The following is a 25,214-nucleotide window of genomic DNA, read 5'->3' as shown; positions in this document are numbered from 1 at the left end:
CTGAATAGTGGTTAAGACGCGCTTCTACCTATATAGTTGCCTATGGTACAAATCAACATACGGATGCAATGCCCGATGCGCGTGAAGGATCGTTTTGGGCAAGAATGTTAGATACTGGGTATGATGTGGTGGGGTTTTTCCGAATGTTGACAGGCCTTAGCGGTTGAACGCTTTCGAGGTATGGTGGGATGTGTTTGACCCCGCGTTGCTCTGGTGATTTGTTTATCAAAATAAATAGTGCCTGTACGTGGCTACTACCTGGTACCTAGGTACTTAGGTACTTTTAGGTTGGCACAAATTCTGCTCCGAGAAAGCTCTTTCGTCTCCAACTTGGTATCTAAACTTTGGCACTAACTCAGCCTATCTACTCCCCCTAGCATCATAGGCGTTATCATCAATAGAAGCGAGAACTAGCAAAACCACGAAAGGTAAGAAGAAAATATATAACAGGTAAACAGTAGTATCGTAACTGAAAACAATGCCCCCCCGCCCCCCAAATGTAAGAATACAGTGTAAATGAACGTGGCTCTGAGAAGCCCAGGTGTTTGACTTCAGTAACATATTGATAAATTGATAACATTGGGAACACACAGGGTATCCGAAACGTCTAACTGCAGAAACAAGTCTTTTCACAGATTCAGGGACATGCTGTTGTATAAATTTTGGTCATAGCTCAATTCACTTTTCTTTCGCCGTATGGGCGTTTCTTCAAATCATTATTTTATGTTTTTACTCGACCATATTAACCCATTCTCTGGGCCACCAGCCTTTTTATATGTATGTATCCTTAGCTCCATGTAACCATTTACAGGTTAACAGAGGTGCGGAACTTGTCACCCGCGTAGATGGCAAGCTCACCAAGCTCCTCCTCAATGCGGAGAATCTGGTTAAGCTTGGCTAGGCGCTCGGAACGGGCAGGAGCACCAGTCTTGATCTCACCGGCACGGATACCGACGGCAATGTCAGCAATGGTGACATCTTCGGTCTCACCAGATCGGTGAGAGACCATGACACCCCAGCCGTCGGCGTAGGAGTCCTTGGCAGCCTGGATAGACTCGGTCAATGTGCCGATCTGGTTGACCTTGAGGAGGAGGGCATTGCAGGCCTTGAGCTCAATGGCCTTCTTGATGCGGACGGGGTTGGTGACGGTCAAGTCATCACCAACAATCTGGATGTCCTGGGTCTTGTAGAAGTAGCTCCAGGCCTCCCAGTCATCCTCAGCAAAGGGGTCCTCGATGCTGACAATGGGGTACTTCTTGCAGAGGTCGGAGTACATGGCGGCAAGCTCCTCGTAGGTGATCCACTTGGTGGGGTCGCTCTCGGGGTTCTTGAAGTCAAGATCGTACTTCTTCTCCTCCTCTTTGTAGAACTCGCTGGAGGCAACATCCATGGCAATGTTCATCTTGCCAGTGTAGCCGGCCTGCTCAATGGCATCGGTGATGAGCTCAAGAGCCTCATCAGCGGTCTGGATATCGGGGGCAACACCACCCTCATCACCAACGTTGCCAGCGGACTGGCCGTACTTCTTCTTGGCCAGAGTCTTGAGCTTCTGGTAAACCTCAGAGCCCTGGCGAAGGGCCTCAGAGAAGCTGGGAGCAGCACTACTAGAGGTTAGCAGGCATAGACACGACAGTGAGGCTATTGGTTAACTTACGAGGGGACAATCATGAACTCCTGGAAGGCAAGACGACCACCAGCGTGGGAACTGATCAATTAGTTAGCGATTGCTGCTGGGCTTGTTCTCCAGTGACGTGTGATATACTTACCCGCCGTTGAGGACGTTCATGAAAGGAACAGGGAGAACGTAGGGCTTCTTGGTTCCAGCGAGGTCGGAAATGTGAGCGTACAGGGGAACGTTCTGCTTCGTGTAAGCTCGTGCTCGTCAATAGTAATTTCTCATAACGTTGCTTACCTTCTCAGCGGCACCAGCCTTGGCAACAGCCAAGGAGACACCAAGGATGGCGTTGGCACCAAGCTTGCCCTTGTTGGGAGTACCGTCAAGGCTGTTCAGGAACTCGTCGACCTTGGACTGGTCCTTGACATCAAGGTTCTCCTTGATCAGAGCGGGGCCAATGATGGTGTTGACGTTCTCAACAGCCTTGGTGACACCCTTGCCACCCCACTTGGCCTTGTCGCCATCGCGAAGCTCAACAGCCTCGTGCTGACCTGGGAGACCAGTTATTTCCTGCAGCGGTACGGAATTGAGGGAAGTCGAGGGCACGAACCGGTAGAGGCACCAGAGGGGACGATGGCGCGGTGCAGGCCAGTGTCAGTGACCAGGTCGACCTCCACGGTGGGGTTACCACGGGAGTCGTAGACGGAACGGGCGTGAACCTTGGTAATGGCCATTTTGAAAGCTGTTGTAGATAGAAACCGGTGTTTGTTAGCAAAGATTATTGTAGCAGTAGCTAAATGTAGACTGCGAAGCTTGAAAATGGGTAGCGCAGAGCTATAGCAGCGCATTTTCTTCCTGGCGAGCAATACTTTGACTAGACGGAGCTGGCCATCTATGTAAGTCGCCAGCAACTCTCGAAATATGCCTCAATGCCCATTTGACACCGTCCATTCAGCAGCTTCCCGCTGAAATGGAGGGGTAACCTGGATGGTGAAAACAGAAAGAGGGGCACAGCTGAGGTGGGCAAGCTGAGGTGGGCAAGCTGAGAATGCTGCTCATTGTGATGAAAAAAGTGCCATACCTGTGATATAGAGGTCAATTCGGTTTCTCAAGCTCTTCGTGTAAAGCTGGACGAGTCGAGAGGTCTTGTGGAAGGAAAAGAAGGAAGTGGTGTTTTGCTGCTGCTCGCGTAGAAGAAGAAAATGGAGGGGTGAAGCAGTGGGGCGTATCCTGCTGCTAAGATAACAAGGGAGTTACCTAAGAGCTCCTGCGGCAGGCAGCTGGTGTGCTTGTGAGGTAATGATTAGACCACTCCTTACGTTTATCGGTAGACAGCGCTAGTATTTCTCCGGCTTCGACGCCGTAAGAAAAAAAAGTTTCTATGCCTGTTTCGGGCACCATGTAATGGGATTTCATATGGCCATTCCTCTCCTCTAATTTCTTTTACGCTCTCCCTTGCCAGCTACCTATCACTATCATTTCTGACATGGATGGGCCACACCGGTATTCTGCCGATGTCGCCTCTGCGGTATTTCAGAACCTGCAAGACCAGCACCAATGGGCATCGTTGGAAATCCTTAGCATCCCAGGACTGTCGCGGCCAATGATTCGAGGCCTCCCACCACGCCTCTTATATCTCCACCCAGACGATCAGATAGCAGCTCTTGCATACGAAAAGTCAGCTGGGACAAGGGCTCAACATGACGCGGAGTTTGAATGGGTGCTAGCAGTCCATCTTGCCGAGAAATGGACGCTTTCTAACTTTGCGGCTGTCATGGACGCCCTCCCGGATGCTCGCAAGGGTGCCAAGCGGATTGTCCTGGCCGCCTTGCATAATGACTCAACCGTTGTATACTATATTGTGCAAGAAGGAATGATAAAGCCTCGTCAGAACTAAACACACCGAAATCGCTTTGATATATATCCGCTTGCATAGTGAGCAATCTACCTACCTACCTGGGCTCAAAAGTTGCGAGATTTTTATCGGCCCGTTTGGCGTCAAGGAGTTGGCAGTCTAGTATGATATTACGAATTTGTCGGAGAAATGGTACCTTTTTACTAATAGATGTTTATAAAGCCTTTTCATCAATTTCATTTGCTACGTACAAAGTATAGGGGCGCGTAAATTACGAGTCCATATTCTCCTCAGCCGCATCCTTTAGCAAATTCATCATGCTAGGGAGCAATGCTCTGTTTCAAACATTATGCAGAAGAACAAATCCGACACATACAGACTATCAATCCGCCAAAAAGACATGAATCATGATTATTTTCCCACCTGAACGCCAAGACTACCGCACATGCCTGCTCAACCAATCTAGAAACGCTCCTTCATTCTGGCAGCCACGGTTCTCAGGTTGCCATAGACCTTGCCTGGGGGCTTTCCGAGAATCAAACTAACGACAGATTCACGAGCCATGTGAATGTTCTTGAATCCTCCCAGAATATGAATCTTGGAATCGGCGAGCACAATTCTCGTACGGCTGGCATTCTCAATGGCGAATTTCGTCTTGCCCTGGTGACCAGCAATTCTACCGATGGCACGGCTCTGGCTGTCTCCGTGCACGGTTTTGACGTCTTTGATTTCAAAGGTTTCAATGTATAGGTCGTCCAGTCGCAGGAGAGCAATGGCATCGTCGACGTCGAAGCCGAGAGTGAAGGCTTTGACAAAGTCCTCACCCTTCTGTAGGGCACCAGAATCAGTGGTGAACTTGGATGTTCTTAGCTCGACGGTTTTCCGCTTGATGTTCATGCGGCACTGTAGTTTTAGATGCTCCACAATGGGAGGGTAGATAGAAGGCCATGATTGTTTTAGTGGTGTCATGCGATGAGGTGGGATCGGGACTTTTCGTGTTTCGGTTCGGGCCATGGGGTCCTACGTAAACGTCAGCAAAGCAGCTCCCAATAGCCCAGTAGGCAGCTTTTAGCGTACAATATCTTTTGACGGAGCAAAGCGAGGCCGTCCCTCCTCGTCAATAGCCATACTGTCGCTCTCATCTTGAGCCTCTGGTACAATCACTTCAGCATCGGCCGACGCAACGTCTGCCGCATCGAGGAGGAACTCATGGTCGTTATCTATGCGCAAGTCAGCCTTGAGGCCCCTGGCAAAGGCAAACATAAGAGAAAATATCTACCTTGAGCAGCCGATGGAACATCTGCAGCAAGCGGGGTGCTTTCTGCCTTCTTGAGGGCCGTAGGAGCAGGCATGGTGCTGGAGGACAAAGGACGCTCTGTTGTGTATTCAAATTCTTGAGGATTGAAGAATCGGAATCAATCAATATATAGATGTATCGCAATAGAGGATTGCGATTATGCGCCTTTCCTTCTGTCGCAAGTACTCGGAGAAAAAAAATGTTATCGCGCTGGGTTTTGCTGGGCAAGCCACATGCCGTTTCTACCTTGGGCGCTCAAAAATTTGTGGATGGCTATCGGAGCTTATCCATTGGCTGGACGCCGCCCACAATGCAAAACGTGAGTGGCGCGTCATGCAATTACTTCTGCGCCGCCGCCCTGGCTTGCCCATCATTTGCAGCGATGTTGATTCCTGACCTTGTCTGAGATTCAAAGGCGCTGCTGGAACTGTATATTGGCGCACCGCCTCCAGATAACTGGTCGCCATGAACCTTAAGAATGTCTAAGGGCATCTCATCATGGCTGAATGTTCGCCGCCATCTCACATGCCGCTTTCAAACCCCTCCAACACGGCGATCTCCACATGCCGCTCCATTGTCGAATCGATCACCGCAAAGAGCAAGCTCTCAATATGCGCAGATTAGCCCAATATCAAAATTGGCCCCTTGGAAAGATGACTGCTTTTCACCAATCTCGATTGCGCTCGGTATTCGACCGTCTCTTCATGACAACCATAGACGCTTTTCTCCTTTGAGTGTCTTGGAGAGGCATCGAATGTTTCTCAGTGTCTCTCAAGCTACCGCGCGGAGATTTCTTCAAAGTGATCAACACAGCAATAACGGCGTCAATGGCAGGATAGAATCTAAAGAAGATTCTCAAAGCGAGCTGTATGGAGCGAAATCGACCGCCAGCCCCCATGAAAGCTCGGGGCCTGCAGCCAAAAATAATATCAACCCAAGCAAGATCGACCCAAAAGACCAAGAGCAGGAGTCAATAGCCACATCAGTGTCTAAATATTTGAATTCAGCGCTACCTCATCGTCCTACGAAAGAAGAGCTTTTGGCGGCTGCGAATGGATTTTGGGAGAGGTTCAAAGTCAGATTCAAATGGGTCTCCATCAGAAGCATGCGACCTTGGAATATTGATGAATGGGGGGCTTTTGTCTCTTGGTTCATGCTGGGCCATATTGTCTGGATCTTGGTGGGCACAACAACATTCTTCTCTATCCTTATTTTCTCGATCAACACTGTTTTTGCACAAGGTACAGTGACAATTGTTTGATCCCATAACAACATATTCTCAGCGTAGCTAACATATTGTCAGAAACACTTGCGCAATGGATTGGAGACTATTTAACCCAGTCAGCCGGTGTCACGGTTGTCTTTGAATCTGCTATAGTTCCGAGATGGAGGAATGGTGTCATCGCATTTCGCAATGTAGTTGTTTCAAGAAGACCCGGCCAAATCGAATCATCTGTCAGCAAAGGTTCATCTGATGCTGCCGCTGTTGCCGCCGCCGCCGCTGCAGGGCGTCAGATCCAACATGATGATGGCAATGCTGTGGATGATGGCAACTATACGCAATTTGACGTAACAATTGCAAATGTCAATGTCACGCTTTCATTCCTCAACTGGTGGAATGGCAAGGGCCTTCTCAAGGATGTAGAGGTGAACGGTGTCAGAGGAGTCATCGACCGAACCTCTGTTCGCTGGCCAGTAGTACAGGTTGATCCGTTTTCTTATCGCCACAAACACCAACCAGGCGATTTCGAAATCGAGTCTTTCAAATTGGAAGATCTTCTGCTTACCGTTCGTCAACCTGATGGATTTCGCCCTTTTTCGGTCAGTATATACTCGTGTGAACTTCCACGGCTACGAAAACAATGGCTCTTCTATGATTTTCTCTCCGCTAGCCACATGTCTGGGTCATTTGACGGGTCCCTATTTACGATTCACCCCAGACAGGTTCATGGCACCGTTTCAAGTCGGTACCAGGGAGTTATGATGGGACTAGAGGAGTCTAAGTCATGGAAAAAATTCAACAGATTACGAATCGACGGCCTGAAGATTGACCACTTAAACCGTGGAGTGGAAGGCCCATTCGGCTGGATATACGAAGGGAACGTTGACATCGTCGCAGACGTCATGTTTCCAGCGGACATGGATGACAGCATAACCAAAGTCGTGGCAGATTTTTATGATCAGTTAGAAGGCACAGTTATTGCGAATCGTTACCGTTTTCTTCCGAAAGCCCCTGCGCCCGAAAATATCTCGGAAGGCGGTCGTGCAGCAAGTGAGAAGAGGTCCGGCAAGGAGCCAAGTGAGTCAGAGGAAGAGAGGCGGCTTCTTATCATGGACTTGCGCATTCATCTCAACGATGTTAAGGCTGCCGTACCATTATTCACCCCCGATCTTTCTTATGTGAACCAGGCTCTGGTTCGGCCTATTGTGGCCTATATAAACGCGAAAAAGACATATATCCCGATTTCCAGTCGCATCATCAAGCCGCTAGCTGACTTCGACGGAAGTTGGACATTTTTTGACTGCGGCCTCTTGAACGATGCGTCTGCCGAAACATACGAGGCCTTTGCAAAGGATGTGGAAGACCAGCAAAGCCGAGTAAGACGATTCCGAAAAGTCGGATTCTGGACGCTTTCATTGGCTATCCATGCTCTGTTCATGGGAATGGCTGGGAACGTTGTATGAGGAGAAGAAGAACAAAACACTATGAAAGAGAACTTGTTATATTGGAAAAAGGGGTGATGGATTCTTGTAGAATTGCTGTATACTTAAAACTATGGCGGGATCGGTGGCGGCATTTGACGTGAGGTTTAATGATGGCGTTGCTGCGTGGGATCAATTTGGGCATTTCTTGGCGATTAAGGGATTGCGTGGTTTTCTTTTTTTATGAATTACTTCTTGCTTCATGGGAAGCTATCTCCAAGATACCCTAGCCTCTTGTATGTTGAAGCAGTGCGGTATACGAAACAAAACCACTCTAATAAACAAAATACTACTGAAAAAAGAAAGATAAAGCATAAGGGAAAGATTCGATCTATTATCCTAGTCTTAACTTTTTGGTATTCCCGAAAACCGTGGAATTGTCCACCCCGTCCTTGGACCAAGCGCTTTGAAAAGAAAGGGCATGAAGTGTCAGGTGTGCAAACCATTCTAAACACTCGTCATCCCTTTTATCTATTTGCCCGTGGATTCGCCCAATTTCAAAATACATATCGAATAATCTTCAGCTTGCGCTAACGCCAAGATGCTGCTTCACTACCAAGACCATTGGTGATTGAGAATATAGTCCAGGGAATCAAAGAGTCTCCATATCTCTACTTTTAGGCGGGGATAGTAATACGCTGGGAACGCCAAGATAACGCTTGTTCTAGTTTTATTTTTTTTTGGTGGTTTTTTTTATTGTGTATGGTTTCGTAAACTTCTTCACATGAAGTCGTCGCTAAAAGAAGAGGAAAAGTCAGCGGGGTCGTGTCAGGAAAGAATCTATATCTACTCACTCTCCAAAGGCATCATCCTCATAAGTTGCGGTGTCGGTAGTACCAGCCCTGCTAGCGACAAGGGAGGTCTTTGTTTTGGCGGCCTTGGTCTTCTTCTTGTCTCCGGCCTTCTCCTCCTTCAACTTCTCGTTACTGGCGCGCGTAAGAGCACTCGCAATCTTCTTGATCTGATCGCTGTTGAGCTCTTTGACAAGATCCTTGGAAAACTCCTCAAGGAAGAGGCCGTAGTGAGCCTTCTTGGTGTTGGCAGCAACAAGGGAAGAAAGAACGCCGCGCATCTTCTCAAATTGCAGTTTCGTCTGTGGGTTGAAAATCGGGACAGCCGCAAGGTTGATGAGATTCGTAGGGTTTTCGGGATCAGCGATCATGGTGCTGGAAGGGTTGGCCTTTCGCCCAGCGCTGATACCGATGCTTCCAAAAAGGTCCTCGGCGTGCTTGAGATCAGCGTCCTTTTCAGTGCGGCGAAGACGCTCGCGGCGAGCTGCCTCGTCCTCTTCCTCGCTCTCCTCGTCCTCTTCGGCCTGAATACGAGCGCGCTCGGCCTGGTGTTCGGCGATACGTTGGGCCTTTGACTTCTTGTTGGCGGCGGCCTCAGCGGCAGCCTTTTCCTTCGCCTCGGCAACCTTCTTGGCCTTCTCGCGCTCTACTTCTGAGTCCTCAGCGGCGTCCCAAGAGTCAAGCACCTATATTTATTCGAGGGCAGATTAGAAGCTGATTAGAAAGAGTTGCGCGTGTTATTCGTGATGTAGCTGCTGATACTTACATCACCATCATCTTCTTCATCGTCAAACTGTCGTCGACGAGCAACGGCGGCCGCAGGAGGAGAATCAGGGGCGGAGTCACCGCCTTCGCTCTCTTCATCATCTGATACCGAATGAAATATTAGCAAAGTGTTCTCAAGCTGGCGATACGGCTTTGCTATGGCGCATCGAAAAGAGGCGGATTTGGCAGTGTTGCCCGCAAGGCGTGAACACTGCGCGCTCGTGACTCACCCCACTTCTTCGGAGGCATGATGACAGGTGATTAATACGAGAGTCTTGAATTCGATTATTGAAAAAAAGTATGAATAACTGATGCGCCTGCTGCGATCGCTGTCGGGCTGAATCGTGTGATTGATTCTGGACAAGTCTAAGATATAAACGTCTGTCCTTGCTAGGCTGTCATGGATAATTTTACGGCAAGTAAGGAGGGGCAAAAACTTTTAGTGCTAGTGCAAGTAGCCTCGCAACGGCTGGCTTAGGCTGCCCTGAAATTTTGCGGCCGCAAGCACTAACACCACAAGCTCTCGCTATAAAGCTTAAAGTAAAAGCTACAAAGTTCTATTTATTGTTGGGCTCTTGTTAGTAGAGAAGAGATATGCTATTAGCAGCCGTCTAGAGAAACATTCGTAAACATAAATATCGAAGCAACTACGTGCAGCTCGATTCAAATGATCGTGGTGCCTCTTTACCCATTAACCCCAGCACCAATTTGTGCATCTTAGATAAGATACGGACAATTACCCCTCCATCGATTTTTGATGGATCAACCAAGCATGTATCAATAATTATTGGCTTTGGCTGTGTGAAGAAATACTCAATTATTGTTAGAAAGAGTTTGAACAGAGCTTAGAGCATCGCTTCTTAAAATTTCAACAATAAAATCTTTACATGTTTTCGTTATCATCATAAAGAAAGCAAATCTTTTATAGAACATCAAGTTTGGAGTGCGGAGGACCGGCGGAACGAAACACCGTGTGACAAAATCAGGTTACGGCTCCCCCACCAACGACTCACAAGCCTACATTCCTCTGCTGTGGTGGGGAAAAGCACCTGTGGTTAACTTCCTAAGACCAAAATTGAGTCAGAGGTACCGAGCCCCAAAAATTCACACCTCTCATGAAGATTTGCCAGATTTCTTCCAGTCGAAGGAGTCATCATATATTAAGCCTCTCTTCTGCGGGGATCGTGAGGTCGTTTGTTCAACATCGACCATCGACTTCGACTCGACTTTTTGCATCCTTGCATCAGCAAAAACATCATATCCCAAATACTCAAAATTGCAGAACCTTTCTGTGGAACTCGGCCTTCACTGCTTTCACTTCCGGCTGTCTAAGAGGCATGTCGGCCATGGCTAAACCAACGGGCATCGACCAACTCACAGGGCTGGTCAACGGCTTGAGCCTTGACTCCATCGCGGAGAAATACCCCCAAGCTCATCCTGAAATCAACCCTTTGGATTTCTACAGGGCACACGTTAGCAATGTCTTAGCCGGCATATCTGGTGTGGATTCTTCAATTATATTCCCCGCCATCAACTGGACGACTGGTCTCGACAAGGGTGATTTTGTTCTCGCTGTTCCAGCTTTGAGGATCAAGGGCCAGAAGCCGGATGCTCTCGCTACTAAATGGGCGGAGGAGGTACAAAGCGGTAGTCTTGGCCATTGTATGTTTCAGCGCTGACATCAACTATTGATAGTTCCCTGCAGAGGACCCTCTATTCGACAAGCCTACAACTAGCGGTCCTTTCATGTCCTTTTTTCTCAAGGGAGCCCCCCTATCCAATTCCTTGATTCCGATGATTCGAAATCTTGGTGAAGAATATGGTATGGCTGGCCATCTTGAAATTATGTCACCGTACGGAAGCTTATTGTTCTGCCATTAGGCCGTAACCGATTTAATGGTCTGAAGGACCCCAAAGACCCGAGTCAGGGCAAGAAGCGCATTGTAAACTCAAGCCCTCACTCCTTGGGCGTAACTGACAGCTGCTAACTGTTTCCCAGATCGTTGAGTTCAGCTCTCCCAATGTTGCCAAGCCATTCCATGCGGGTCATCTTCGATCAACTATTATTGGCAGCTTCTTGGCAAACCTTTACGAAGGCAGTGGCTGGGAAGTGGTGCGAATTAACTGTAAGTGATTCATTTATTATGCACGTGAAATTTCTCGTGGACTGGTCCATTTCTACTCTCCGCCAATCCATAGCATAAATCATGTCTTCTACTACTAGTGGATGGACGTTTTATCACTGAAGAACAGTTTATACTGATGACCGCTTATAGACTTGGGAGACTGGGGCAAGCAATATGGACTTCTCGCCTTGGCGTATGAGAAATACGGTAACGAGGAAGCACTGCAGAAAGATCCTATCGATCACCTCTTCAAGCTCTATGTGCAAATCAACTCTGAGATGACTGCAGAGAAGGAGTTTATTGAGGCGCAAAAGAAGGAGGGCAAAGACGTTACTGAGCTTGAAGCCAACAGCCTTGATGAGCAAGCTCGCAGGTATTTCAAGCGTATGGTAAGTGACGGTTGTTCTTCTGGCTAATATCGTTAGATTACTAAAGAATTCTTTGATCTAGACCGACAGGGATGAAGATGTGCTCAAGCAATGGCAAATCTTCCGAGACTTGAGTATCAAGCGGTATAAGGGTAAGATACTACCGCCTGCCGATGTCTCACCCGCATTCATAGTCTAGTAAAACTAATGCATATCATAGAGACTTATTCCCGACTCAACATCGCCTTTGACAGCTACAGCGGTGAGAGTCAGGTTTCCGAAGAGGCAATGGCAAAGATTGCTGTTGAAATGGAAGAGAAGAACATTTCCCGAGTCGACAACGGTGCCACGCTTGTTGACTTTACCAAGCTTCTCCCCGGCAAAGAAGGAAAGCGACTTGGTGTCACTGTTATTCGGTATGTTCTACGTCCAACAAAATTGGTCCATACTTATGAGATATCTAATTTTTCTGGATTAACAGAAAGAGGGATGGTACTGCCTTGTACCTCACCCGTGATATCTGTGAACTCCTCTCTCGTGTAAGTGAACACGGTATTTACCAAAGTCAAATGGGCAATGGTATCCCAGGCATGAAAAGATCACTAACTTTTAATAGTATGAAAAATACAAGTTTGATCACATGATTTACGTTGTGGCAAGTGCCCAAGATCTCCATCTCAAGCAGCTTTTCGAGATTATTGGACAGCTTGGCTACAAGGATATTGCGAACCGCTGCCAGCACATTAACTTCGGCCTGGTTCTGGGTATGAGCACCAGGAAGGGTACTGTTAAGTTGTGAGTACTTCTTGTCAACATCTAATTCACCCTCATCTATCGTATTCGTTGGTAATTTGCAGTTGGCTGACACAGGTCGCAATAGCTTGGATGACATCTTGAGGGATTGCGCAGATCACATGCATGAGACCATGAAGAAGAACGAGGACAAGTACGCCCAGGTCGAGAACCCAACTGCAACCGCAGATATCCTCGGTATCAGCAGTGTCATGGTTCAGGACATGAGTGGAAAGAGGTGAGTTGCCATCTTCGACGGCGCTTCGTGGTTTCAACTGGGCTCATCAGTGATTACAGGATCAACAACTACACATTCAACATGGAAGCCATGACATCGTTTGAGGGTGACACAGGTCCCTACCTGCAGTATGCTCACTCTCGACTGTGTTCCATCAAGCGTCGGGCGAACTTGACAGAAGAAGACCTGCTGAGCGCAGACCTTTCACTGCTCACCGAGCAGCATGCCACCAACGTTGTGCGAATGCTCTCACAGTGGCCTGACACCGTTCAGAACACTCTGAAGACTCTTGAGCCCACCACCGTGCTCACTTACCTGTTCAAGATGAGCCACGCCGTGAGCAGCAGCTACGATCACTTGCAGGTGGTTGGCAGTGAGAAAGAATTAATGAAGGCTCGAATGGCCCTCTACGACGCTGCGCGAATTGTGCTGTCTAACGGCATGAAGCTGCTTGGCTTGACGCCGCTTGAGAGGTATGTACCAGAATTTTTCTTTACTTACATTGATGCTTATTTCAGGGAGAAATAAATCCCCGTTATTTCCTCGTCAGTTTAAAGAGTACTAACTTGGTATAGGATGTAAAACTGGGCACCGATACTATCTTGTGTGCCGCTTTCGGCCGCATAGGTTGCCGCAAAGAGGAAGGAAAAATTAACTCCACTTGTAAAGATCTAGGCACAGAAAGACGCCAAGAAAAATAAAAACTGCATGAAGACTTTGACTCAACTCTGCCCCATCCAATTGATTAATTTTTCTACTGGTGACAAGAAAGATGAAAGGTTGAAGAAAATGCAAAGCTACTCCATCTTTTCATCTATTAACAGCCCTATCCAGTTCCATGCAACCGGAAGCGTACTAACACCCTATCTAGCCTTCACCTTAACACTACTAATGCAGCTGTAAAAAGCAAAGAGTGGCCTGATTTTTTTCGAGTTTAATATGCGGGAGGCGTTTACAACCCGCGCCAAACAAGCGCCTAGTCGATAGTTTTCAGCCAGAAGAAAAAGTCATCTCCTCGCGTCCACAAGAATTATGCATCTCCGATGGATTTGGAAAGAGGAAGGACGCCGCGATTTGTTTGAGAAACCAACACTAGTCGGACTGTCCGTAAGCAATAACCAGGCTAGCAAACAAGACCAACCAATTGGCTCTCATGCGCTGCATGCGCTCCATAGACCGAGTTCACTGCGCAACAAAGAGGCATTATACGGACCGATAACTGGCTGTTTTAGGCTATACTCATAGCTACTGGAGTAGCATTGGCTATGTGTTGACACCTTGACGAGCACATAGTAGGCGAAAGAAGCCAATTGAAACTACTATTCTTTTTGGAAGAACCAAATGCGGCTCGACTAGCGCCGAGTGCCGCATGTTGTCAATAAGCGACGGGTGGATATTTGTCGCCCTGCTAGTGAAGGAGAAATTCATCTCGGGATCCAGACGTTTGGTAACGCATCCTTTTGCTATGACGACACACCGGCTGGCATCTGACACGCAGGTCGCCGGAAAATGGAGCACCGGGAGAGCAGGTTATGATTCATCTCGAATTGCAAGGAAATATTCGTAAAAATTCGCTGTATAGCGCAAATCGAAAATTGATCGGAACGTTAAAGGAGAAGCGAAAGAGTCACTTACACAGGGTCCCCGAAAGATCCCGACGTAAGGCTTTGCCTGTGCGTTCGGACCTCGTAACTCTGAGAGATGCCGAGAGCGTTATAGGGGATCACCGTGAGCTTTTTTGCCTGGCAGATGACCGGGCACCATAAAAAATTTTGATTGAGTCTTTTCCCATTGGACGCCGTGCCTGTCCTGCATATCGGCGCTCAATCACGGCGAACCCGCTCATATCCTTTGCTGCGGGAGCGGATATTCAGAGACGGACAGCCTCAGGGCTACGGCTACCCGAAGAATGTGTGTGGTAATACGGAGCATGCGTCTGACCTGTAATAATTGCTCCTTTCATCTGCAGCTATTTTAGTCCCGAGCCAATTGATATAAAGCATCAAGTGTCCCAGAGACCAGAGACGATGCTCAGTTGTATCATCACCATTCAGCCTTGCGGCATAGTTCCTAACTTCTATATCTTATTAGCACCGCTTGATACTCAAGTCCTTGACATCGACTACAGCAGTATTCAGCTTTTGCCATGACTTACACTCAAACCGAAGCCCCTCGGCAGGCAGTCAAGCTTGCCAAAGTCGTGGTCAACAGCCACGCGACCTACAGACTCGCCGGACACCCAGCACTGACACGAAGGCTGGGCTGCACCAGCCGGACCACAGCTCATTCATACCATCTCTATAGCCAGACATTTCGAGCATTCTCGACGACGCCAATTTCCCACTTAAAGGACATCTTCCCTGCCAAAGACACCCCTCACATCAAGACCACGCCGGCAGCATGGCCCCACCCCGGCTACTCGATGGAAGAGCTCCGTCAAGTAGTGCCGGACCATCGCCCGCCTCAAGGATTCGGTGACTGGGCTGCGTGGAAGATTGTGCGGTTTGCGAGATATTGCATGGACAAGGCTACGGGCATGGATAGAGAGCAGCAGGTCGATAAGAAGCACCCAACGACAGCGGTCAAGGCCGAAAAGCCACTAACAGAGGCTCAATGGGTATGATTTTCCCGTTTGCATCAGGGCTATTCAAACAAACAATTGATGCCAAGACATCTGGCTAACTTGCATTGGGTTCGCAAAATAGCTCGTCAGATTCGTTTTCCTCGAAAGCATTGCTGGAGTTCCAGGCATGGTGGGCGGCATGCTTCGCCACCTGAGGAGTCTCCGCGGCATGAAGCGCGACAATGGCTGGATTGAGACGCTCTTAGAAGAAAGCTACAACGAACGAATGCATCTTTTGACATTCATGACCATGTGCGAGCCCGGACTCTTTATGAAGCTCATGATAATCGGAGCCCAGGGCGTATTCTTCAACAGTCTCTTTGTTGCCTATCTTCTGCACCCCAAGATTGTGCATCGATTCGTTGGATACTTGGAGGAGGAAGCAGTCCACACTTATACACGGGCTATTCATGAGATCGAAGAGGGTCACTTGCCTCGGTGGACGGACCCGAAGTTTCGAATTCCTGATATTGCAGTTCAAGTAAGTAATTGGATAAATAGCAGAAGAAAGAAGAAGGGGGCGACGAGAACACTTTTAGCTAACAGATTTGGTTGTAGTACTGGCACATGCCTGAGGGTCACCGCACCATGAAGGACCTAATCCTGTATATTCGAGCCGACGAGGCAGGCCACAGAGGTGTCAACCACACCTTGGGGAACCTCAACCAGGCTGAGGACCCTAACCCCTTTGTCAGCAAATTCAAAGATAGGGAGGTTCCCAAGCCTGCACTTAAGCCTCAAGGCTATGAGCGTGCGGATGTGATTTAAATGGACTTAACCACGGGGTCCTGTGATGGTTGGCATTATCATGGCATTTTAATCAATGTGGTGGGAAGAGTCAGTGATGCTTGATATTATCACTGTGATTTGTTTATCATTGAGTGGGAAGAGCTTGTGATGGTTGATAATACCATTGCATTTTGGTTAACCTTGTGGGGAAGAGCGTTTGTACAGGATATCATTTAGGATTGACTGGATGCCTAGAAAAATCGGGTTGAGAAACTAAGAGGGAAATGGATAGAATTTTCGGCGCTTGGATTTTGGGATTAGTTAGATGGATAGGGGGTGGTTCTCTCGACTCTGTTACAACAGCTCTGAATGTTGAACGTAATTACCAGAAAGGCAAAGATGATGATGATGATGAGAGGCAACCAACGATGAGGCAGCCAACGACTAAGGACTGGACGAGGGTGAGGATTGGATCAGTCGATTTCAGTAAATAGGCAATGGCTAGAGTGACATTCACGGTGCCCTTGACGATCGACTTTTAGTTCAAGGACAAGATAAAAATTAGAAACATAAAGATGATGATGAGAGGCAACCAACGACGAGGCAGCCAGCGACTGAGGACGAGACGAGGATGAAGATTAGATCAGTCGATTTTAGTCAATAGGCGAGAGTGGTCATAGTGACATTCACGGTGCTTGTGACAACTAATATTGGGTTCGTCACAGAAAATCAAAAAGTTGATGATGAGAGGCAGCCAACGACGAGGCAGCCAGCGACTGAGGACGAAAGGAGGATGAAGATTCGACCAGTCGATTTCAGTCAATAGGCGAGAGTAGCTATAGTGACGTGACATTTACGGTGCCCGTGACAATTGATTTCAATTTCCCGCAGCCATCACCTTGGGGAGTCTTAGTCATTATTGCCATGGCTTAGACTTGGCGATTGAAACTCAAATCTCCGTAACAAGGCTACATGATACGAGGATACACGGAGTTGCAGTGTGAGCAGCATGTACCTATGGTAGCATGTATCAGGGTAGCATCTACTGGTACCGAAAGGGCGCGCTACATGGGGCCGGAATAGGCACCGTGTCGTCCACAACAGGCAGACGCAGCGGCAGGACGGGAATTCTTAGCGCCCGCAAAAGTGCCAATCTAGAAGGCCCCCCCTTAATTCGGACATTTCCTAAATCGTCTAAATAAAGGTACGATGAATGGGCGTTTACAAGACCCAGGGGGGGGCAAGCAATGGCGAACTTCAAGGGAACGGCATCGTGGATGGAGAGGAAGGAAAAAAGCCTTGCGGAGAGCCTTGCAAGCTGATCCGAATAAAAGGGTCCAAGCGCTGGCCAATAGAAAAAGGGATCGAGATGTGCGGCGAGGGTTGCTAGCCGATTGGCTCTCGGGAGCCGAGGATTTGCAGCTTCTGGGACGGGCTATGCTACATTTAGTAGCAACCAAGAGAGTTCGTTTTACCATTTTTTTCTTTAACGAGATGTCAAATGTCAAGGGTAAAACTGTCTGCTTTTAGAAGTAATGGTGCACGCATACATCATCCTTATTAGTATTAGTAATGCTTCCTGTATGAGATCCAGATAGCCTCATATACCGCGTGTATTGCTGAACTTGGTCTTTAGATGAGGTCACAATCAATGCTGCCCATGCAACATGGCAGAAAATATGTACGTCACTGCGGTGTGGCTGTGGACGCAAGGATGGACTGGACCTCAGACAATAAAAACCACGCACCGACTGGGTAAGGAAGCATGTTAAATGACAGTTTCGCGTGGTCTGCTCCATATTATGGGGAAATGCCTATAGCCTCTTTCTGTTTCTCGTGTTTGACATGTCAACTTGAAACTTGCTGCGGACAATGCTGCGCTGCTTTGCTTTATACCATGTGTTCCATCTGTTTCAAAAACCCTAATCTATTTGATTTTTTTCTGGCTTATTCGGGCATGTGTCTCTTGCCCGGTCAAGATGCTATTTTCGTATCACTTACCTATTGCTTTAGCATCTTTTTTTTTTTTTTCACCCTTCACAGCCACCTTAGCCCTTATCACATTCATCCCTCTTGGATGCATATGAAACATTGGAGCATGCTGCAGATGGGCGAGAATGAAGAAAACAAAACATGTTTAGATCGTTTCCGGACACTTGCTCCGCGAAATCTCGTATCATATATCCAAATTTAGCTCGAGACGCGTCAAAAGCGCGGCCTCTCATGCTGCTTGGACTGTAGATCTGTGATCATGGGATGGGTTAGTTGTCGTCAGCTCCTCGATGTTCTGCAGAGCAGAGCAGAGCCCCCCTGGTCCCTTCAACCCAACCCGGGCTAATAAGGTTGTTTTTTGCCGTTTATGACATGGCATGGCCAAGTTTGTCCCAGAAACGGAGACGCACGCCCTGGGCATGGGTAAAAGCTTAGCATCGCCGTAGCGCCAGGCCCGGGGCTCGAAGCAAAAACTCGTCATCACCGCAAGCCCATGTGGGGAGAAAACGGTGCATCGATTCAAGTGTCGGCGGCATTGTCCAATGCGAAGTTTCAGGAATTTTATGTCCGGTCGTTTTTAGCTCGTTCGTTGAACGTTTTTGCCATTGATGGTGGCTTGTAGTAGTCTTGTGTCAAGCCTCGTTTAAATTAAAGAGGCTTTTCGTCTAAGAGATGAGCGAGGGGGCCTCGCAGATGAGTCTGCCAGCCTATGATTAGCATCGCTTCTGTACATGTAAATGCCTGTGGAGCGATGCGATGTATGGACCGCGGTGGATCTCTAGCAGATTGATTCCCTTGCAAGTTATTTCTCCGCTGGGAACCGACTCATAGTGCGCAGGTATCAGTTGCAAGCAGTTCAGCAGTTTACCTGTAATAGGTTTTGATGGCACTTACAAGAGATGCCTGCGTTGATATTGCTTACCTTGGGCAATTCGCAGAGCGGGTAGACCTCAGCGTAAAAGCAACGATGGAGACAAATACTACCTCTTGGTACTGGCACTCTTTGGACACGCGTGACACAAGTAGACACCAACTAAGCTTCTGTTATTCTTTTTTTTCCCTTCCAGAACAAACCGTCAAAGCTCGGGGCAGTTCCGTAGGCTGGTGGAGATTCTAGACGCCTTGGGACGAGGAACATGCCAGCCGCCTGAGGGTACCTGCGGGATACTTTGGTGGTGGCTCGCCTGGGCCCTGCCGAGTGCGTGCCTTTGCAGGATTTCCTCCAGCGACGCTCAGCCCAGCTAGTACCCCGTAAGTTCTTTTCTGGTCCGCCCCTTGCCGCTGTGGAGGGGCACCAATCCAATGGCAGCCCAGTTTGTGCGGGGTCGCAGCTGGCCTCTTCCCTTCCTCTCATGATGGCTGCTCCAAGACACGCCGCTAATTACGAAATATCCAGAGCTGCCACAGACTTGCGCGAACCGCTGGCAGCTGAAGAATAGCCCGGCCGAGTCGACAGCTAGCTAGTTGAGCATTGCTCCATAGTAGCCTGGCCCCCGGTGCCGGATCTCGCTCGTTGGGCACAGGTAACCAGAACCAAACCAGCCAGCATTCCATGGCGCACCCTCGCTATGCGCACTTTTGCAAGCTGTTACTGACACCTATCGAGCAGCAAACACTCGCATGTTTTGCGCGTGGCATGAACAGCGTTTAGCAGTCCTTCTGCGCGTGGCCAGCAGGCTTCTTCCCCAGCAGTGCTACCGTGCCTAGCCCTCCCGGCCTTGCGTGTCTAGCGAGAACCAGCGGCGCCGGAGCTGAACAAAGATCTCACCTGCTATCCCACTTGCATGATAGCTTTCTGCCTCCTACATCACCGGTCTCCAGCCTGACCAGACGTCCACCAACCCCGAAGCATCTGGCTCCAGACTGCGTCGTCAGCAGCCCGGTCAGACGCCGTCACTGCAGCGCTTTTCTCGAGTATCACCGAGGCCACAAGGTTCCTCTACTGCAGCAGTCCCGGTCTCTGCACAGCCTCGCTGGTCCCCCGTCTCTGCTCGATGATTTGACGCCCAACCCGAACGAGCCCCGACTGAGAAAAGACCCCCCCAGAAAGGTCCCCTCCTTCATCCTGTCCCATACAGTCCCGTTCCCAAACTCTGCCGGCCAACATCACCTCGCCTCGCAGCACCGCACCAGACCAGGTCCAGCCCTATACCCACGGCAAATCCACCGCGTACCTGGACACCCGCGCCCGCCCGTGGCAGTACGAGTCGCAGCTTGTTCTCTCTACCACCACTACCGTGAGTCTGAAACACTATTCGGACTGTGATTCGCACCACTATACGCGTTCCCTCCTTGTGATAGGGCCGCGCCCCAGCACCTTGCATCGCTGCCGCCAGTGCACAGCCTCCCCGCTGTAGCTTGGAAGGCTGACTGTGGAATCTGCCTCGCAAGACGAGAAGCACCAGTGCTCGGCCGCCATCATGGATCAAGAATCCCAGCGCGGAAGGTCGCTGTCGGCCAGTAACTTTCAGCAGCCTGATATAAACCAATCTCACTCGCCGACTCGGAGTCCGTTCGCACCCACAAGCGATCAGCCTTCCGTCGGTCTTGGACTTGGTATCGGCGTCGGCCTGGATCCATCGCAGCAACAACAGCGACAACAACAACAACAACAACAGCAGCAGCAGCAGCAGCAGCAGCAACACCGAGCATTCACGGCATCACTTCATCCAAACTTTGAGTCATTCAACGCCAACGGCTTTCTCGGCGCCCAAGCCAACGCTGTCGACTCGAGCACCGGCTTTGACCCCAGCGCAAGCTTCGGACAGCAGTCGCAAGCTACCGGTGCCGGCTCCACCCCGTCTTTGAACGCCCAGGCGCAACATAATTATATCTCTCCCAATCTTCCCGACGGCGATTTTTCTCTCTTCCCTTCGGGCGCTGACCAAGGAGATCAATATAACGCCCCTCTCTTTGAACAACCGGCACTGGGCGATATCAATGCCATGACCTCCCCGCACTCGCATCAGTCTCCAACCCCTCCACGGCTCTTACAGCCAGATAGCCTTCAGTCGCCTCCCTTTAGCCAACATCAGTTCTCGTCGCCGCCATCGACTCACTCGAGGAACGCTTCCTTAGGACCCGAAGCCGCGCTTCTCCCGAATCAGATTGGCGACTGGACGCAACCTCAGTTCCAAGGTCATCGACGAACGCCTTCGGAGTTCTCCGACGTTTCTTCCGTCGCTCCCTCGCCTCATCTCATCAGCTCCGACACATTTGACGCTGATCCTTCAGGTCATTCGCCTCTGCAACGACCGGCAGACGCCAGCCTCTACCAGGAGGTGCTTGGTATCGGAGCGTTCAGCCTAGCTGACCACGGCAGCCCTGGCTATCATGGTCGAAGCCCTTCTCATAGCCCTGCAATCAGTCCTCGCCTAATGCCCCAACAAATGCCGGAAACCATGCAGCCCTCGTTTAATCTGATTCCACCGAATGCCACGTACGAGGGGACTTCTGGATATCCTGATTTGCAACCAAATCATGAGACTTTTCCATCGCTGCAAGGTGGCATGGGTGCTGGCGACATGCACCAAATGGCGCCGCCAGCAATCAATATCGATTTCGCACCGACGACCAATATAAGACCAGGTGGCTTTGAACCGCCCAAGTCGCAAATGGATCAAGATTCCCTCACTCCTCCAGAACGAGGTAAGCTTTTTTGATGAATTTATGATCCATACTTTTTTTGATATAGTAGAAATTAATGGATTTCTTGCAGGCCGTCCGAAATCTCGACCACGTGCGGTTACTGACCCGTTCCACCCAGGAATGCTGCCTCCTAACAATCTGGGGCCCTCTCTCGGCGTTGATCTTACGGCCCGTTCAGACGCGTCTCGATCTTTATCTCCTCTCGATAGGGGGTCAGTGGGATCATCAGCCTCTAGACGGCGGCAGTCGACCTCCTCAGTGCCAAACAACATAATCGCTTTGCGACTAGCTGACCCGGAGTATCAGAATAGCCAGGAGGCAGGATCCAACAAGCGCACGCAGAAGCACCCGGCCACGTTCCAGTGCAACTTGTGTCCCAAACGATTCACGCGCGCCTATAATCTTCGATCCCACTTGCGCACCCACACTGACGAGCGACCATTTGTCTGTACAGTCTGTGGCAAGGCTTTTGCTCGACAACACGACAGAAAACGACACGAAAGCTTGCATTCTGGAGAGAAAAAGTTTGTTTGCAAGGGCGATTTGAAAACAGGTGGCCAGTGGGGCTGTGGCCGGCGATTTGCCCGAGCCGATGCTTTGGGAAGACACTTTCGGTCTGAAGCTGGCAGAATTTGCATCAAACCTCTCTTGGACGAAGAAATGATAGAAAGGCAGCGCCAGTGGCAGGAAGAGCGGATGCAGCAGAATATGGCCCAGAATATGGCTGGTCAGCAAGTCATGATGGACACTGGCCCAGCTTATCCCATGGATGCTAGTGGAAACTATACCCTTCCGCAGGCCCTGTTGGCTCAGTATCCCGCACTGGCGCAGATGAACTGGTCAACTACAGACATGGGAGGCGGACTGGACGATGAGCTGAGCGGCAGATCATCGTTTGATGCTAGCGACTACGACGATGGTGACGACGGTGGCTATATTAGTAGCTCTGGAAGATACCCAGAGGAAGGCATGAATCAAAATTATGCCGAGATGAGCTATACCAGTGATTATGGGCGCTGATTTATAATTCTCTGGATCTTTGGATCTTTTTTTTTTTCCATCTCTCTATTTCTCCTATTTGACTTCACCATCTTACCACCTTTAGCCCCATCTTCAGCCTCACTATCTCCCCCGTTGTCCTTTTTCATTACATTTTTTTTTTGGAAAGTTCCCTATTCATCCCGCAAAGAAGGATGTCGAAATACCACGCCCCCTGAAGCTCGCTTCTGAGGCGGCGATCTTGGCTATATCGTGTAATGGGCGGCATTTGGTAGTCTGTTACATGCGCTTAGTTTTTGTTTTGGAAAATTCTTTCTGAGACGGCTCGGGTTATTAGACGGCACGTCGCATAGATACCATCAACTCTTTGAAGCTTATTGTTACTCTGACTTCCTGCGACATCACTTTTAGTTTTGTGATGCTATTGATAAGATGTAGTCTTACCGAATAAAGCCTTGTTCATTTGTACTCTATTGTGTTGATACTATTTAGTCGAGCCCTGTTACGATTGGGATGTAAGATAAAGCATCTACTTACGTATTTGAGTTTTGTTTAAAAGCTTTCATTTCGGTACTGGGAATCATAGGGACCAGTAGAGAGGTGATGATGTTGATATGCGAGTCTATCTTATCTACTTGAGTAGATAGGTAGCTTTGAAAAGACATATATATGTATATATTTTAGATATATCTATTAAGGACCTCCTCGTGCGTATGAATATGTGCGAGAATACTTTGGTATTACTTTTAACGAGCTACAGTGATGTGTCCTGAATAATAGCGTGTGCACAGAGATTGCTCCAGGGAAAATAGAAACCTTTATCTACTGAAAGCTATCCTTTAGAGAATAAAAGGAGTATTTATTCTGAGCTAGACTGAAGGTATATTATATATGTTCTTTCTTTATAACTGCTATACTATTTATCGCTAGGTGTCAGTGGAGAAGTCTTTTTTTACCCCTGTCTTTTTGAGAAAGGGCAGCTTGAGTTGATTTCAATTGAGATTTCTTCTTCTTCTTTCTCTCCCTATTCTTATTATCTATCACCTACTTCGCATTACATGATGCGCGAGGAACGGGACGTGGGGGTTTCTCAGCCCACAGATAGGCTCTACTTGCCATCATTATTTCTGCCCAAGTATGACAAGAAGCGAAATCGGCTTACTCTCAGGTACCTATTGTTTCGTCACTGGCTGAATGGAGGGGAGAGTAGCGATAATGACACTGGGGTATTATACATATGGCTCTCATGGCACATGACACCACCAAATCTGATGGCGTGATGCGAGCCTTAGAAGATACAGGAAATAGACCTGACTTTCCTGTTTACTTAAGTAGAAACGCGCCGATGAATGAATGACTGAATCGTTAGACTTGACCGCTCCAGCGGCCCTTGTTTATATTGGACTACTCAAGCCTGCTCACCATATCGAGGGAGGCACGGCGTATGTGGCACGGCAGCTGTAGCGTGGCCTGGCAAATAGCTTTCTGCTTTGTTACCAACATTTTCTTATGCGTATCTACTATCTACATGATAATTTTTTCTCTCTTGAACGATGTTACACTGCAGCCAAGCTGACGACGTCAATATTGTCTTGACATCTTCTATTTTTTGTGAGACCTGGACATGCGCTGTTTCACGCGGCGTGCCGGAAAACATGTGCCAGTTGGGCAATATTGGCTGCCCATGCCCATGTGCCTGCGAGTACGCATATTTTGCTCCGCAAAGGATCTGCGATCGGGAGGGGCTTTACTCCTGGCGAGTGAGGGGCACGCAAGGCAAATCGTCCCTGGTACACAGAAAACGCTGCAGTATAGTCGCAGCTGGGCAGAGCGTGTGAAATGACTCAACGTGTCAGATAAGAGTCAAGGGCTGCGATTATGCATCAACTCTGGGAAGATGGCCAGCGGCATGTCTGAGAGCCGATGAGCGGCAGGGAGCAGCAAGCAATCTGTAGCTGACCAGCGGTGAAGAGACAGGCAGACGACGCATGAATGGCCTGCAGTCACCCGCCCTGTAGCCCCATGCAGCACGTACATGTACCCTGGCCGTACCCTATGTGCGTGAGGTGAGCGCCCTCGTTGGAGACGGGAATATGTGAGGCATGTCGATTCGATGCAGGACCCGGGCAGCCAATGGCAGCGGGCTCGTGGCCACCAACAAGAGCCATCCGTGTACGGAGGGGGTACCTCAAAGGCATGTCCCCGCCCATGCAGAGACGCATGCGCATGTACAAGTATGCGAGATTTTTTCTTGTTTCTGATCGTATTTTGCTGCAGCTGGGACCCCTGTATGCGTCTACTTGTACATGTCACGCGACGCTGTTGGCCCACGAACTGCTGAGAGGACGTGGGGAGAGCGTCTGTGGAGGATCGTATGGTTTTCTTCTGGTGCTGTGGTGTAGATGGCAGTTTTGGTGTTTTATTATCTGGGGAACGCTGGCAGTCTCTGTGTGATTGCTTGCTTCATGCTTCGTACTAGCGGGTAAATGGATATGCTCTTCTCTGGTCGTATCCCTGCAGATGCTACTCTGTACTAATGCACCAGTAAGTTAGTAGGAATACAAATAGCGCATGATGTTGAAAGTTTGAAGGAGAAAGAAGAAAAAGAAGGGCAAAGCCGAAAGTGTAAAGAAGCAAGCAAATAAACTCAGAGTCGCCAGTGGCATTCGCAGG

The 25,214-nt window shown here is 49.0% G+C and overlaps 8 protein-coding genes across 8 annotated transcripts; 5 read left to right on the top strand and 3 right to left on the bottom strand.

The window, feature by feature from the left end:
* Positions 1-805: 805 nt before the first annotated feature.
* Positions 806-2,463, bottom strand: TGAM01_v210090 (phosphopyruvate hydratase; the record flags this gene model as incomplete). The annotated part of the gene is made up of 5 exons (XM_018809003.2): positions 806-1,601; positions 1,655-1,705; positions 1,767-1,858; positions 1,913-2,166; positions 2,226-2,463. 5 exons carry the CDS (start codon positions 2,461-2,463, stop codon positions 806-808), a joined length of 1,431 nt encoding a protein of 476 aa, XP_018657772.2.
* A 638-nt stretch (positions 2,464-3,101) lies between these two features.
* On the top strand, positions 3,102-3,512 carry TGAM01_v210089 (hypothetical protein; the record flags this gene model as incomplete). Its single annotated transcript, XM_018809002.1, has 1 exon — positions 3,102-3,512. The coding sequence occupies one exon, from the start codon at positions 3,102-3,104 to the stop codon at positions 3,510-3,512; it is 411 nt and encodes a 136-aa protein (XP_018657771.1).
* A 420-nt stretch (positions 3,513-3,932) lies between these two features.
* Positions 3,933-4,439, bottom strand: TGAM01_v210088 (pre-rRNA-processing protein PNO1; the record flags this gene model as incomplete). The annotated part of the gene is made up of 1 exon (XM_018809001.2): positions 3,933-4,439. One exon carries the CDS (start codon positions 4,437-4,439, stop codon positions 3,933-3,935), a length of 507 nt encoding a protein of 168 aa, XP_018657770.2.
* A 1,082-nt stretch (positions 4,440-5,521) lies between these two features.
* On the top strand, positions 5,522-7,452 carry TGAM01_v210087 (hypothetical protein; the record flags this gene model as incomplete). The annotated part of the gene is made up of 2 exons (XM_018809000.1): positions 5,522-6,008; positions 6,071-7,452. 2 exons carry the CDS (start codon positions 5,522-5,524, stop codon positions 7,450-7,452), a joined length of 1,869 nt encoding a protein of 622 aa, XP_018657769.1.
* Positions 7,453-8,190: 738 nt separating this feature from the next.
* TGAM01_v210086 (translation initiation factor eIF3 subunit) lies at positions 8,191-9,275 on the bottom strand (the record flags this gene model as incomplete). Its single annotated transcript, XM_018808999.1, has 4 exons — positions 8,191-8,206; positions 8,265-8,947; positions 9,028-9,128; positions 9,257-9,275. The coding sequence occupies 4 exons, from the start codon at positions 9,273-9,275 to the stop codon at positions 8,191-8,193; spliced, it is 819 nt and encodes a 272-aa protein (XP_018657768.1).
* Positions 9,276-10,141: 866 nt separating this feature from the next.
* TGAM01_v210085 (arginyl-tRNA synthetase) lies at positions 10,142-13,132 on the top strand (the record flags this gene model as incomplete). The annotated part of the gene is made up of 12 exons (XM_024550716.1): positions 10,142-10,663; positions 10,722-10,848; positions 10,908-10,969; positions 11,026-11,152; positions 11,303-11,541; positions 11,603-11,672; positions 11,741-11,936; positions 12,002-12,059; positions 12,137-12,315; positions 12,401-12,550; positions 12,610-13,023; positions 13,126-13,132. The coding sequence occupies 12 exons, from the start codon at positions 10,142-10,144 to the stop codon at positions 13,130-13,132; spliced, it is 2,151 nt and encodes a 716-aa protein (XP_024404536.1).
* A 1,564-nt stretch (positions 13,133-14,696) lies between these two features.
* On the top strand, positions 14,697-15,941 carry TGAM01_v210084 (alternative oxidase, mitochondrial; the record flags this gene model as incomplete). Its single annotated transcript, XM_018808997.1, has 3 exons — positions 14,697-15,167; positions 15,256-15,654; positions 15,732-15,941. The coding sequence occupies 3 exons, from the start codon at positions 14,697-14,699 to the stop codon at positions 15,939-15,941; spliced, it is 1,080 nt and encodes a 359-aa protein (XP_018657766.1).
* Positions 15,942-20,314: 4,373 nt separating this feature from the next.
* TGAM01_v210083 (hypothetical protein) lies at positions 20,315-22,562 on the top strand (the record flags this gene model as incomplete). The annotated part of the gene is made up of 2 exons (XM_024550715.1): positions 20,315-21,542; positions 22,096-22,562. 2 exons carry the CDS (start codon positions 20,315-20,317, stop codon positions 22,560-22,562), a joined length of 1,695 nt encoding a protein of 564 aa, XP_024404535.1.
* Positions 22,563-25,214: the final 2,652 nt, after the last annotated feature.

The sequence above is a fragment of the Trichoderma gamsii genome (assembly GCF_001481775.2).
Source record: "Trichoderma gamsii strain T6085 chromosome Unknown Scaffold_56.2, whole genome shotgun sequence".
Taxonomy (NCBI): Eukaryota; Fungi; Ascomycota; class Sordariomycetes; order Hypocreales; family Hypocreaceae; genus Trichoderma; species Trichoderma gamsii.
This window is presented reverse-complemented; position numbering and strand designations above follow the sequence as displayed.